Source organism: Copadichromis virginalis, linkage group LG15 (assembly GCF_057382275.1).
Source record: "Copadichromis virginalis isolate Kocher_CV1m ecotype Utaka linkage group LG15, C_Virginalis_male_GT1.1, whole genome shotgun sequence".
NCBI classification, from domain to species: Eukaryota; Metazoa; Chordata; class Actinopteri; order Cichliformes; family Cichlidae; genus Copadichromis; species Copadichromis virginalis.
In genome coordinates, this window is record NC_140632.1 from 22,366,229 (window position 1) to 22,381,518 (window position 15,290).

Here is a 15,290-nt window from a genome sequence, read left to right on the forward strand (position 1 = left end):
TAATGAATTTAATTAAAAGTGGCCATAACTTCTTGGACTTGGACTATAACAAAAACATTCATAAACAATGTGTGATGCTGTGTTGTTGAACGTCATATTTAATTGGCATTGGTCAGAGGGAAGGATTCTCATTTTGATGAATGCATCAGTCCTCATGCCACTTCCTCATATCCTTGTTGCCAGTTTGGGAAATTTTAGTGTAATGGTTTACACATTTTACCTAACAAGCAAAAAAAAAAAGTCCCTCCAGTTTTTGAATCATTGCGAGAATAACAATTGTCACCGCAGTATAAGGAGAAATAATCAGTAATGGAATAGATTTGGGGGAATGTACAACAAAGTAGAAAAACTTGAGGGACAAATATGTATACACCCAATAAAATCCAACCACGCCAACATTTTATTTTTCTATCAGCTGGTACCACATACAAAACACCGGGGCACAAACACACGGAAATGACCGTATAACGCAAGTATAAATTCTAGCAACAATGTCGGCCACTTACATAAGTTACATGTCAGACTCTAAAAAGATTAACTGAAGAAGTCTAAATCAGGCATTTGGGATTAGTTGAAAGCAGCTTTATAAACGTGGTAAGACTCTGCCCCCTGATGGTGAAGGTTTTAATTACATTCTGTCAAGGTTAATTACAAAAAGTACCTTTAAGCAGTACTTCATATTAGTTTCCTATTCTTCACACTTTTCAGAAACTGCAACTAACTTATTTTAATTTATGATAATCTGCCAGTTTTCCACATTGGTTATTATCGATAAACTCAAACTTGGATAACTTGGCTGAGCAGAAATTGCAAAATCCAAAAGTATGCAACAGATAAACAATAATCTATCAGAGCAAGGAAACAAGTAAATGCATGCCTACATCTTTCCCCAGTCAATGCCTGTCATGCTGACCTAACTGATCATTCTCCCTTTGTTTTCTCTCAGTTTTCTTCTCTCTTCTTCCTCCTTGTTATTTTGTTTCGGGCTCCTCCTTAGTGGAGTAGTTGCGGGTGTCGCCAGGTGGAGCTCCATGCTCTCCCAGTCAAACCTTCAGGAGGGTCCAGGACTCCCTCAGCGAAACACACACACACACACACACACACACACACACACACACACACACACACACTAACATGCTCGCGCACACCAGCGCACGCGCTTACGGCTGTCAGGCGTGTCAGAGAAGCGCTCGCGCTTCTGTGAGTTGAAGGAGCGAGAGTGAGGGCGAGCGAGCGTGTAGTCGGTGCTTTACAGTGAGCGGGACCAGGCACGCTGCTGCCGTGTCAGTGAGTGGAGGCTGGCTCCGAGTCCGCTTCTTTCACTTCTTTTCTCGCTTCTGTGAAATGGACTTCTGACAGCAGCCGGGCTGCGGGCGCCGCCGGTTCCTCCTGACCGGAAAATGAAGCGACTCTGTCGGAGGCTGGCGGTGGCCGTGGCGGTGCTGGTGTGGCTGGGAGCGCTGGTTTACCTGCTGGTGTTGAGCCGGAGGAGGTTGCCGGAGCTCAGTCCAGGAGCGGTAGCAGGGGGAGGCGGAGTAGCAGGAGAGACAACCTACAACCAGGTGAAGTAAAAATATGACCTGCTGTGTACGCGTGGCGGACTTAAGCGGGACGTCTGCGGAGCTCGGGGCAGTCGCACTAGTTTTAGCAGCATCATGAACCCAAATCCCGAGTGAAGGAGTTTCTGAAACAGACATGGAAACGGAAAAAAAAGTTGTAAAGAATTGCTCCAATATGAGAAAGTCCTTTTTGACATTAATCTTAAGTAAAGCAACCAAATTGTCAGAAAAAAAAGTCTAGTGAAGTTTAATGATGGGGGGAAAGTGTTTACTCTTTGTAATTACCTCCGGTGGACCTAAACATCACTAATGAGCTCTTTCAATCGTTGCACTTTCTCTTAATGTATTGGTGAATTCTTGACCTGTAAAATACTTTGGCCATGCAGTGGACTAAAAACAAGACTAAAACATCTCAAAGGTGAGATGAGAGCAAATGCCACCAAAGATCCCAACTTTCTTCTGATTGCTTTTCTTGACTTGACTCCCAGAGTAAACTAAATGTTGTCTTCTGTGTTGCAAGTTAAAAACTTTTATTTTTCAGTAGATTTATTATCAGTGAAAAATCAGTTTTCTAATCCTACAGTATTCCTATCAGAGCAACTCAGTAAATTGTGAGGTAATACTCAGTTTGTCATTTTAAATTTCATTCCTTTTTTTAATGAAGTGTTGCACGCTCAGTATCCACTATCAGAGCTCTTATCATTGTTTAATTCAGTTATCAGATTGCAGTGGTTCCTTTGAAGATAATTGGGTTCATTTTCGACCCAGCTTGATACCCATGCCCTGTGTTCACTGCAGGACGTCTGTTATGCAAAAGACCCGCAACATGTTCACTGTAGCTGGGGGTATAAACGTATTGATCCTGTCTCTCTTACCTTGTTAAACAGAGCTGCCAGCGCACACATGCACACCATGTAGGAATTGTGTAACAGCCCAACTGAATGGTAAATGGCCTGTATTTGTATAGCGCTTTACTTAGTCCCTATGGACCCCAAAGCGCTTTACAGGACATCCAGTCATCCACCCATTCACACACACATTCACACACTGGTGATGGCAGCTACATTGTAGCCACAGCCACCCTGGGGCGCACTGACAGAGACGAGGCTGCCGGACACTGGCGCCACCGGGCCCTCTGACCACCATCAGTAGGCAATGGGTGAAGTGTCTTGCCCAAGGACACAACGACCGAGACTGTCGGAGCCGGGGCTCGAACCGGCAACCTTCCGATTACAAGACGAACTCCCAACTCTTGAGCCCCGATCGACCGAATGTCCGTAAGAATATGGTGAGATTGTCATACATGGTATAAACCACATAATTAGCAGGGATACTGTATGAATTTATCAAGAAAAGATTATCTATGCTTAAGATAAATTGTAGCTGACCTTTGTAAAGAGTGTTCTGGGTCAGGAATTTGTTTTGTTGTGAGGCACAACAGGTAAAATGCATCCGCTTCAATGTACTTTACCTGAATAAATCTAATGAATAAGGATCCAAGATGCAAGATTTTTAGATGGAAGTACCACTCCAGTGTGTATGTGCAGGGCATTTCTGTGTGAGGACTGCTACATATTCAGCATCTCCACCACACACTGGGACTCAGCAGTCTGTGTCAAAGGAACATGTGTTTATAGAAACTGCAAAAAATACAAAAAATAAATTCTGCATATGAAGTAGGAAAGATCTCTCATAAGCTGTTGTGTTCTTTGTGCTTTTCTGAAATTAATATGCATGTACTCGAATCACATTATTTGTTCTTCAACACCAGCGTACAGACCTCTGACCTCCCCACGGCCCTTGTTAATGTTTGCTTGTTGCTAAAGTGCACACTAAGCACTGAATGAAGGCTTTCAGAAAGTTCTGAGTACACAGCAGAAACCCACGTTGCAGTTAGACCACCTGCAGTGTGCGTTTATTTTTGTGAGTGTATGTGTGATCTGTTACAGTGCAGTGAATTTAGAGCTAGTGTAAAAGCTGCTTCACAGGAATTCCATTCTTCACATCATCCTATATATACAGAATAGACTTACACTTCTGCGTCAGCTCTATGTCGTAACTTATGCCATAACCGGAACCCTATTTTAACCCTACACTGCAACCTTCTACCTGGTGTGCACCTCCCAAGAAACATAATGCAAGTTGAAGCACAACGCAATTACTCGAATACTGTGGAAAGTTGTTGTGTAGGAATAAAAGGAGTTTCCAGTTACTATGAAAGTTACGACGTAGGATAAATCAAGCTTTAGGCTTCTCTGAAACCTGCAACCAGCTTTTCAATGGAGGCCTACAGCTGTAGGTATTCTCTGTCTGAAAAAGAGCTGTTTTAACTCCATCTTTCTCCCTTTAATCCAACTTTATTTTGATTGGGTGCCCTTCTTAAACAGGAGGTTTGAACAGCAGGTGCGTGTGCTTGACTGTGTGCACGTATTGACTATTATAGAGTAGCATGCTCTGTCTGCGTGGGCAGAAAGGTTCGCAGACTGAATCAAAAGCAGGAAGATAAGTCATCATTCGTGACAGTCTTACTCACCTTGTCACTCTACCGTGACTGTAGATTTCAACATTTGTTTGATAGAATACTAAAAAGATCAGGAAAGCAAAACCACAGTGCTAGCAAAGGGTGTGCACTGAAGTCAGAGTATACAATTTGGAGCAAAGTATGTATATCTCACTCCTTGGGGCTTAAAAAGTTGGAGTGGTTCATCAGATGATCTGGGAAACTCATCTCTTATAAGATACTAGAGATGTGTTCAAATGTCCATTTGATATATAGCGCACTACATATATAGAGTCCGCAGTTTTATAGCGCTGATTGAAATCTCAGCTGTAAATTTCATCCTCTATGTTATGTTCTACAAAAATCGCCACATGAGACAGCAAGAAGTGGGTTACAGGCGCTTTATTGTATATCCATCGAAGGAGACCGCCGCCTCGCTATCTGTTAAAGAATTCTGATGTAGTGTGCTAATGTGATTTTCTTACCTGTTGAGAGGGGAGCATAATACTCCTTGGATGTCTCAGCGGTGCGGTGGCTTGTTTCCTCCCCTGCCCTAGCAGTAGGATTAAAAAAACGAAATTATGCGAGACACCTACAAGAAACATATTTGAGACTTTTCAGTCTAAACTGTAAATATGTTGGAGACGTGTTATTAAGTAGCATGCTTATGAAACCTTTGCACACAAGCAATAAGAGTGAAGCTGCTGCTGTTAAAAAACAAACTGTTATTACGTTGCATTTGGCTGTGCTTCGAAGGGGTTTGAAATGCATATACTGGAGATACAGTTACAGCAGCCCTTTCCTTCTTTTGCTCTTGTAGGTGGATTTGGTTCAGCTGAAGTACGCTGTAAATAAAGTTTGCACAGATGGTGTGTGGATTAGACTTTTTTTATTTTAAGAATACAGAGTCGTATGTCAGTCACAATGTGTGTGTATACCCAAAAACTGTGTTACATTGCACCATATAGAGGATGAAATTGTCAGATTTGAAAGACAAACTGTCTCACCCTGTGAGATGATGGATGGACTATCTAGGGACACCTGGGGAACAGCTGGGCAGATGGGTGATGATGGTCAGGTGATGTGCCTCTGCATTGACCTTCAGAGTTGGAGTGACTGAAGTGGCAAATCATGTGTTTGTGCACAACTAGCTCATGAAGAAGGACGGCCTGGCAGAGATGAGTTAAGCTAACTCAGTGATGATCAACGTGATTATGCTGAACAAGAGAAACCCTTAAGCAGCTGACTTCCAAAGCAATTGTAATTTTTGACAATAATTTATGTAGAACGTTACATTATTGTAAATGCCCCCTCATTAACAATAATGTAAAGTCGGGAACAATATGAATCGTCTTAATTTTGAGGCGTGCCTTAATTTTGTGTGAATAGGGAGGTGTTTTCAAACTGCTGATAATTCATGCAATGAAGCTTAATCTGCTGTTGCTCTCATTGTATGTTGACCTGGATAAGATTCTCAGCTAAATGCCTCAAATCTGAAATCTGAAATGTAATTAAACTACTTCAGTTGGAGGGATAGAAACAGCTGCAACCACTTTAGCCTATCAAAAGAAGAGGAAAAAAAGAGTGTCTTGTCTTGTGTGGACTTGTTCGGTAAGCTGTGAGCCTACAAGCTAATGAGAGAATCGCTGTTCATTCAGCAGAACAGTGTGTGTGTGTGTGTGTGTGTGTGTGTGTGTGTGTGTGTGTGTAAAAATGAATGTATCATTTTCAAGTCAGGACACACATGCTGAAATGCACCTCGGCTAATACCCAGCCAGATACAGACTTGCCAACTTAATCCTACAGTTTTTCACACCCAGTGTAAATCTGTAGGTACAGATTTGCCTGGTATCATCATTACCATGCACACAGTCTGCTTGTATCATAAGAAAAGAAGAATATATTTGGCTCTTTCTAGTGCCGTGGTGTATTCTCCAAATGCAAGTTTAAACAGGAGCGCTAGAGAAGTGATACAGTCTTAATTAGAGAGAAAAACATTTGGAATCAAACCAAATGTATCTATAAAAAAACAGGAAACTTGTCTGAGGAATTTTGCTCAACAGAAACTTCTTAGTTTTAAATTCCTAATTCAGTGTAAAATCCTTTTGTGCAATATTTGATGATACACTCTGCTAGCTGTCCCATTAAACTTAAAATATTCTTTCTGTTTGTGCATGCAAAATGATCTTGTCTATCCACATCCACACCCCTGAGTTCATGCAAGCTGTCAATGTGCATGTGAAATTTGACTGTGCAGACTGTGTGACTGAGAAATGAGTGTGTGCACGTTTGCTGTCACATTAGAATAAAAATAAGAGAGTCACCTCCTCACAACTGGGAACAGTTGGTGAGTACTCAGTGATTACATTGAATACTTCTTCACATTTAGTGACTGAATTTAAGTAATTGCAGCGATATGTTGGTTGCACAGACATTGAGAATATAATTACTTATAAACCTCATGGTGACTAATTTTGTTTGCAACATAATTGCACAGGTAAGACAATGGAAGGCAACTTGTCTTCAGATATTCACGGTCCAACTAGAACTGCCTGCAATCATTCTCAGACAGACTGGCAAAGGTTTGCAAATAACTGCTGATTCATTAATACAGATTGCCAACATGTTCCAATCAATCTCACTTAGTCTTTGCTGAAAAGTACAACAATTTCTAATCTCTGAGCTCTGGCTATAGACTCTAAATGTAAGTAGTTATTATGAATTTCTGGGTTTGGCAACAGATTTGTCATTACTGATGACATATCACAAATAATTGTTATATTGCAACAAAGAGATGGCATTTAATTGACAATTCGTTCCCATCCAGCCTGAGACTGATGGCAGTCTGACTCCACCTTATTGCAGACAGTAACTGTCTGCAAGTCGTCACAGACCTGGAGCCCAACTTCAAAGCAAACATTTCAAATGCAGTGAGATTTTTAGTTTATTACACATGATCGCAGTAATTTTGGTTGTGGCGTGGTCTCCAATCACTGTTTCTCTCTTTTTTGTGACTGTAGCTTTATGTTTGACTTATTGCCATCTAAGTCTTTGCACATCTTTTTTGTTGTTGTTGACCGAATGCTTAGTTAATATAATAATTTTCCTTTATTTTTGTTCTTTTTTACACTCGTTTGAATTAGTCTAAATTTGCTTGTAGCTGTTTCAATGTTGGCAAACAGTGCTTGTTTTTGTGTGAATGAATGCAGTCTCAAGGCGTGTGTTTGGCATTCAGAACTACAAACTCCACCCTGATCGTTTCTGGTTTATCGCGAATTCCACTGCAGAAGCAGGAATGTTTGTGGGGCAGGAATTACGACACAAAAAAAACAAGGTTCGTGCTGTATAAATGCAAGCTAATCTCACGAATTCTTGAAAGGCCATAGGAGGTGGACAATACGTCACACTTCTGGAACTTTATCCTTTCTGTTTATGAAAAAAATCTTAATCCTAGTTGCACTTCGGAAATTGAACAAGCAAGATTTCTAAACAAACATGTATGTTCCTGTGGTAATGAAACATGCATGCAATCATGTACCGCTTACATAGGGTCCTATCCTTGTTGTTGACCTAATTACACTGTAAGTACCGTATTTCCCGGACTACAAAGCGCACCTGAATATTAGCTGCACAAGCTAAAATCAGGGGAAAATCCTGTTTTTTACATACATTAGCCGCACCTGACCAAAAGCCGCAGGTGTTTCAATGTTGACTTATCATATGTAAGAGAATATGCACAAAGGGAATTGTCAGGAAAGAGATGGCTGTTTGGAGACACACCCCTTTTATTAATATTTTGAAAAACAAGTTATGGGTACATATTTGCATAACTTTTTAGGTATATGTACAAGCAGTGTTGGTCAAGTTACTTGAAAAAAGTAATCAGTAACTAATTACTGATTACTTCCCCAAAAAAGTAATCCCGTTACTTTACTGATTACTTATTTTCAAAAGTAATTAATTACTTAGTTACTTTTTAAAAACATGATTTACAACCTGAAGAGGTGATAAAGCGATAGATCTTTCAGCCCAATTCTACTTTTTCTGCATAATCCATCATACAAAATGTAATCAAATGGAAAAATCTCTTTTTTTAACTTGTTTTATCAGTTTTAATCTTTTAACTTTATGCATCAAGCAAAAATTTAATTATATGCAACATTCTCTGAGTTGAATAAATTAGTTTAACATTTAAACCTATTTTCTGCACATTCCAGCACATAAAATAAAATATTTTTTGTGTTTACACTCACTCTTTCAAATAGATGCAAGTAAAACACTTGAAGAATCCGCGACTTTCTCTGTGAGTCTCCCATTACGTCGTTGCGCACTCGGTACTTGCTTGGAAGTTTAGGGATTTTTTCGCTTTAAAAAGAAGTTTTCTTCCCACGCACAATGGACGCTAATGTTTTTGTCACTTTTTATGGAATCAAACTCAAAGTAAGGTCAGTACTTCCACGCTTTAAACGCTGCACGCTCATACTCTCTCCCGCACTCGATATATTATCCATTGTTGATCTGCACACAGCTGTTGTCACTAACGGCGCACTCGCTTACGTCACTGTCGTGAGACATTCTCGCAAAAAATCACGGTTTTAGTAACGCAGTAACGCAGCGTTCCTACGGGAAAGTAACGGTAATCTAATTACCATTTTTGCAATAGTAATCCCTTACTTTACTCGTTACTCGAAAAAGTAATCAGATTACGCCCATCTCTGTGTACAAGTAGCGGTAATTACAAGTACGAAACATGTACTGTGCTTCATAAATGAGTAACAAATGTAGTACATAACAATAACCTACAGCACACCAGAAAAATAGATTCAGACTACCTTTTAGGCTCAGGTGCAGTGACATGGCTTTAACAAGAAGAAAAGTCAAGTCATTCACCACCATCTTTCTCTTCTTCCTGCGCACTAAAACCACCAAAGTCCTCTCCTCCAGTGTCGGATACGAACAGGCTCAGGATGGCTACGTCATCCATTCTCAGCTTCTTTCATTCGTTGTCACTTGCAAAACCAAAGAAATCCTCGTTGTCAGTGTCAGAGTCGAACACCCTCTGAAGGGCCGTGGCGGTGTCCTCCTCTCCATAATGCAGCAGTCCAGCCCTTGATCATGGATGTTTTCACACTTTTCCACGCTGTCAGAATCCAATGGTGGAGTTGAGCATAACTTGCTTTTCGCAAGTTTATCGCCGCTCGTCATCCACGACTCCCGCTGAACGCGTAGCGTTAATTTGAAGTTTGTTTTTCGCGCTACTTGTACAGCACTATGTTGCCTGGCGGATGGACACGTGACCAACATACCACTCTTGAACCCCGATACTGTGTGTCTGATCACATGCCCTTCCGCCAGGCAACGTAGTGCCGTACAACAGCGGAACAAACAAAACAAATCGTCTTACGATATGACAAAAATCATGGACAATCCATAGAAAAGCCGCACCTGACTAAAAGCCGCAGGGTTCAAAGCTTGTGCAAAAAGTAGCGGCTTATAGCCCGACAATTACGGTATATTATTGACACGGTTGATTAAAGGTGTGTCTTTGCAGAGGTGTGTAAATGGTAGGCAGGTAACATTTACACACCTCCAACATTTGAAAACAATCAGCAGGTTGCCATTTTTTAATCAGAAGGAACCTTTAAGCTACTTGTCTGTGGCTGCTAAAAAACATTAATTTTTTTAGTACATGTCAAGCATTTGTGTGTGAGTGTATGCCAGGACAGAGGATGTGTCTTTTGTCAGCAATGCTCGTGCTGCTGAGTACTATTCAAATGCTAATGCAGAATTCCCACTCCTCACTGGATTAGCCTGCACTCCTGTTTACCTAGCATGACTACTTCCTGTACAAGGAAGGATACTCCTGTACTCTGTGCACACACAGAGAAATGCTTATATGCAGAATCACACCCTCATCTATATGCACGCACAAGAAAACTGGTATTTCTTGCGGGATCCCACACATGGACACACACATACACACTGAGAGAGCTTTTGGAGAGCCTTTGAAGCAGCATGGTTGGAGTGTGCCGTGTCCTCGGGCAGGTTGGCAGGGGGTCTTTATGGAATTTCTGCCTTCAGAAATCCAAACATGAGAGGAAACAATCTGTTGGTTCTTTGAATACTGAAGGACACTGCCTCACTGTGTGCCTCTCTCATTCTCTCTCTCTGGTGGAGGAATGTCAAGCGTCTCAGGGCAAGATGTTGATCAGATCTGGACCAGACAGAAATTATTTCTGTATGTAGTACATTATTCATTGAATTCATTATTTCACAGAGGATTCTCTCTTTAAATGATGAACACAATGGCACTGTGTCTAACAGAGTTAGCGCTGGTACTTCCTGACACTTTACAAAAGCACCACTGCTAATGCACTGTTTTGTTTAAAAAAATATACATGTTAGCAAATGATTGAAGAAAAGGTTTTATTAAATTGTTGAGGTGGCCATTGAATCGTTTTTGCCAGCTTTGCCCTTATTGTGCAAATTTGTCTTCGCTGAACTCTGATGGCAGAAGTTCCATACAGCGTAGTCTGTTTTTACATGATTGATTGACATTATATTGATCAAGTGACGAAAAGATGGTGTGATTGTCTGAAGCATTAGACTGATTAAAAGTTAAGAATCACCATGTGCACCCACCTTAGTAGTGACCAATTTTTAAGGATATTCTGCTGTTACTTTTGAACAGGGGCCAAACCAACTACGCCCTTCCACTCCTGTCCTGCCAACATCTGGTTGGTCTCATCCAGTCTAATGTGTGTTGTTATTCTTCAGTTGTTCCATTAAAAAAAATGCTTATTTCTAATCTTACCATCTTGTAAACCCTCCCTTTCACTTCTACCTCTATCCTTCTCTCACAAATCACTCCCAATACTTGTCTCCACCCACTCCACCCTCCCTGGACTCTCCTTCACCTCTCCAGTGCTTGTCTGTTCCTTATTAAAACGTCACCTGCACTACCTCCACTCCTTGCGTCTTACAGCTGCCTCCTTTTTTGCACACATGTATTCTGTGTGGCTTCTATTGACTTTTGCTGCTCTTCTCTCCAGAGCATACCTCCACCTCTCCAGGCTTTATTCCACCTGCTCCTGACGTTCAATGCAGATCAGTGTCATCTGCAAACATCAAAACCGACTGATGCAGTGATGAAAGAACTCAGTATTAGTGCATATTGTGATTTTTTTCTTTTGTCCCTAACTCATGGTTCAACCAATCACACAACTCGAATGCAAGATTGCTTAGTTCAGTATATAGAGTGACAGAGTGCTGAGAGAGTATTAACCCTGCTGCTTCAAGTTCCCTTGTTTTGTTTTTTGCACTAATCCCAAAGCCAATAGTAGCCCTTTTTTAAAATTAAAAAATAAATAAATAAAGGAAAAAAACACCTTAATTAATGGATTAATGGTTGATGCTACACACTGTAGTGCTCTATGCATGTAGAAAAACTTAAAATACAATATACATTTTCACAATATTCTTCTTCATACACTCAACAAAAATATAAACGCAACACCTTTGTTACTGCTCCCATTCTCCCATTCCCCATGGGATGGACGTAGAGACCTAAAATTCATTCCAGATACACAATATAACCATCCCTCCCAAACAGTGGTCACAAATCAGTCCAAATGTGTGGTAGTGGGCACATCTGCTATATTGAGATAATCCATCCCACCTCACAGGTGTGCCACATCAGGATGCTGATCTGACATCATGAGTAGTGCACAGGTGTACCTCAGACTGCCCACAACAAAAGGCCACCCTGGAATGTGCAGTTTTGTCTCACAGCAAAATGCCACAGATGCCACAAGCAATGAGGGAGCGTGCAATTGGCATGCTGACAGCAGGAATGTCAACCAGATCTGTCGCCCGTGCATTGAATGTTCATTTCTCAACCATAAGCCGTCTCCACAGGCGTTTCAGAGAATATGGCAGCACATCCAACCGGCCTCACAACTGCAGACCTCGTGTAACCACACCAGCCCAGGACCTCCACATCCAGCAGGTTCACCTCCAAGATCGCCACCCAGACAGCTGCTGGAACAATTGGTTTGCACAACCAAACAATTTCTGCACAAACTGTCAGAAACCGTCTCAGGGACGCTCAACTGCATGCCCGTCGTCCTCATCGGGGTCTTGACCTGACTCCAGCTCGTCGCCGTAACAGACTTGTGTGGGCAAATGCTCACATTCGATGGCGTCTGGCACGTTGGAGAGGTGTGCGCTTCACGGATGAATCATGGTTCACATTGTTCAGGGCAGATGGCAGCTGAGAATGTCCCAGTTCTTGCATGGCCAGCATACTCACCGGACATGTCACCCATTGAGCATGTTCGGGATGTGCTTGACCGGCGTATACGACACCGTGTACCAGTTCCCACGAATATCCAACAACCTCGCACAGCCATTGAAGTGGAGTGGACCAACATTCCACAGGCCACAATTGACAATCTGATAGATTCCATGCGACGATGTGTTGCACTGCATGAGGCAAATGGTGGTCACACCAGATACTGACCGGTTCTGGGTCCCCAGACCCCCAATAGCGCAAAAAACTGCACATTCCAGGGTGGCCTTTTGTTGTGGGCAGTCTGAGGTACACCTGTGCACTACTCATGATGTCAGATCAGCATCCTGATATGGCACACCTGCGAGGTGGGGTGGATTATCTCAATATAGCAGATGTGCCCACTACCACACATTTGGACTGATTTGTGACCACTGTTTGGGAGGGATGGTTATATTGTGTATCTGGAATGAATTTTAGGTCTCTACGTCCATCCCATGGGGAATGGGAGCAGTAACAAAGGTGTTGCGTTTATATTTTTGTTGAGTGTAGCATCATTTTTAAAACAGTCATCAATTTATTAGCTTATTGCAATGTTTTTTGTGGAAATCTCTCTTACAATTTGACTTCTGTCTCAGTTTCTCTCTTTTCTTTCTCGAGAAAACAAGATCGATGCTCCAGTCACTGTGCTCGTCGTGTGTATCACAACGCCCAATCGCGCCACAATGGCACAAGGCACACTTACACACAATACTGTACACTACACTAAATAACACAAGAGCACACATACATAAACTGCATGCACACGCACAGTTGAAATTATTCATTTCCCTGTCATATGAAATGCAGTTATTGTTCCTTTCTCCTTCCCTCTCCCTATCAGGAGGCATTCACATGGACAAGAGGAGAGGGAAATGAGTTTTCAGAGCGGCTATAACCAGCTCCCAGGGAGGGAATAATAATAATAATGTTTTATATGAAGCACTCAGTTCAGCAGGGCCCACAGGTTGGCTAACTAGACTGGCCTCTGGCACTGGAGGACTCATTTGTGAAACACACTTACCACTGTGGAAATGAACCTAACTGAGGTTCAACAGCTACAGCGGCTGATATATCACTAAAGTTATGTCGCAGCTTTGCGATTTTCATGATGTTGGTTTGGAGAAATGCCAAACAATCAACCAGTTAAGTGTTTATTTTTGACTGGTATTGATGGTAGGGATAAAAGGGCACCAGTTTAAGCTTTTAATTAAACCATATGTTAATGGAAATTTGTCATGTCTTTGAGTAGGTTCAGAGGTTTCCTAACATGTTTTTTCCCTGACATTTCATAGTGTTATATTGTCATAACATAGACTTAGTGTTATTTTTTTTACAATAATTATTATAAAATATGATTATATTTTGGCCATGTTTCTCAGTTTTCCCATGTCTGTATCATAATGAGAAATGTGAAGCTAAATATTTGCAGACATCACCCAGCAGAGATCCACGTCAGAACGCTAATGTGCCAAGCAGTCAGACTGGACATGTGGTGGTTTGGTGTAAATCAGTTCCCATGTTTCTGCTTTGTGTTTAGTATACTGATTCATATTCTATTCTATCTGTTTCATATCAAAGCAAATGTAGGTTTAAAAAAATCTGAGATCTCAAACAAAACAGACGGAAATGTTGCTGTGAAAGTCTTTACAGTACAGCAGCTGTGGGGAATATTGACTTACCTGTGAGGCTTGGTCACTGAAGGCCATATGTGTTTTTAGTGAAAGTGGAGCATTGCAAAGGTAGAAAAGCAGTGGTATCGAAACTCTGGAAAGAATTCATTTGCATTTGTGATTTGGATTAACTGAAGTTGGGGGGGAATCCATCTGTTATTTCATTTTTTTGTGAATATCAACAACAGAATATTGTTTATTTAATCATATTTAATTAAAATTTCGTTATTTGGTGCAGTTTCTATGTTCCCCCCAATAATTCTCAGAACCTTCAGAAGTTAATTTTCATTTCAAATTTTGACATTTTAGCTTTTTGCTTTGAAAAGTTTTTTTTTTCTCCCAGCGAGAATTGCAACTTCTTTACTTGTTTAGCAGAAATGGTACAAAGAAATATTGTTACATAAGCATTCATATGTAACAAATGCAATGTGCAGTATTTAAGCCATGTGGCCCTAATTTCAACCCTTTATCTCTCTCACCCACAAAAATGACATCTGATGACCTCCCCTGTACCCTTAATTACGTGTTTTTGACACCACAGGATATTACGATAAAGATGTACATAGTTTCCGGGTTTTTCCAAGGGTAGTTGCGTAGGCAGAGGTAACCCTCAGTAACTTCTGATGCAAACCCAGCAGGCCTTAAATATGACAGAAACTGCTCAGTTCAGAAAAGAGCTTTAAGGGATATTCCTAGTATGATTTCAAGGGGTAAAGAGTCAATATGGAGGGCCTTTTTCCAATATAGAACTTCACCCTTTACTGTATATACATATTCTTCACATCATAAAGTGTTGATTTAAATTTCTATTGGTGTGATGTTTTGAATAAATGTCTCTCAGAAACTGTTCTTTACCTAATTACATTTCCAACGAATGCACATTTTACTCATATACATGTATCTGACAGCTTCAACTAATGTTTGTTTTTTTTACTTACAATTTTTCACTGACTACATAGTCTTCACTTCAGAGGTTATTGGACAGCAGCTTTCAGCTAAATTAGCATTTGATCAGATGTTATACAAAGAAAGGGAATTTGCCATCACCATACAATTCCTGAAATGAGAAGCATGTTTCTCTCAACAGCACAAGAAAAGGCGTTTAGCATTTTTCCCTCCTAATTCCTTCCTACGTTATAAATGGTAAATGATTCAGAAGCTTAAAAAAAAAAGGGAAAAAAGCAAGAATCAGCATACATTGGATTTTTTTTTTTTTAGATGGGGATGCG

At 40.9% G+C, this 15,290-nt stretch overlaps 1 protein-coding gene across 2 annotated transcripts in view; it reads left to right on the plus strand.

The window, feature by feature from the left end:
• Positions 1-1,092: 1,092 nt before the first annotated feature.
• The window catches only part of galnt14 (UDP-N-acetyl-alpha-D-galactosamine:polypeptide N-acetylgalactosaminyltransferase 14 (GalNAc-T14)), a 237,701-nt gene continuing 223,503 nt past the window's right edge, over positions 1,093-15,290 (plus strand). Inside the window, exon 1 of one of the 2 annotated variants that reach the window (XM_085432502.1) lies at positions 1,093-1,562. In XM_085432502.1, the coding sequence (XP_085288628.1) occupies positions 1,401-1,562 (162 nt within the window). In that variant the 5' untranslated portion in view covers positions 1,093-1,400. The remainder of the gene's footprint in view (positions 1,563-15,290) is intronic. The other variant, XM_085432500.1, reaches the window with a different exon arrangement.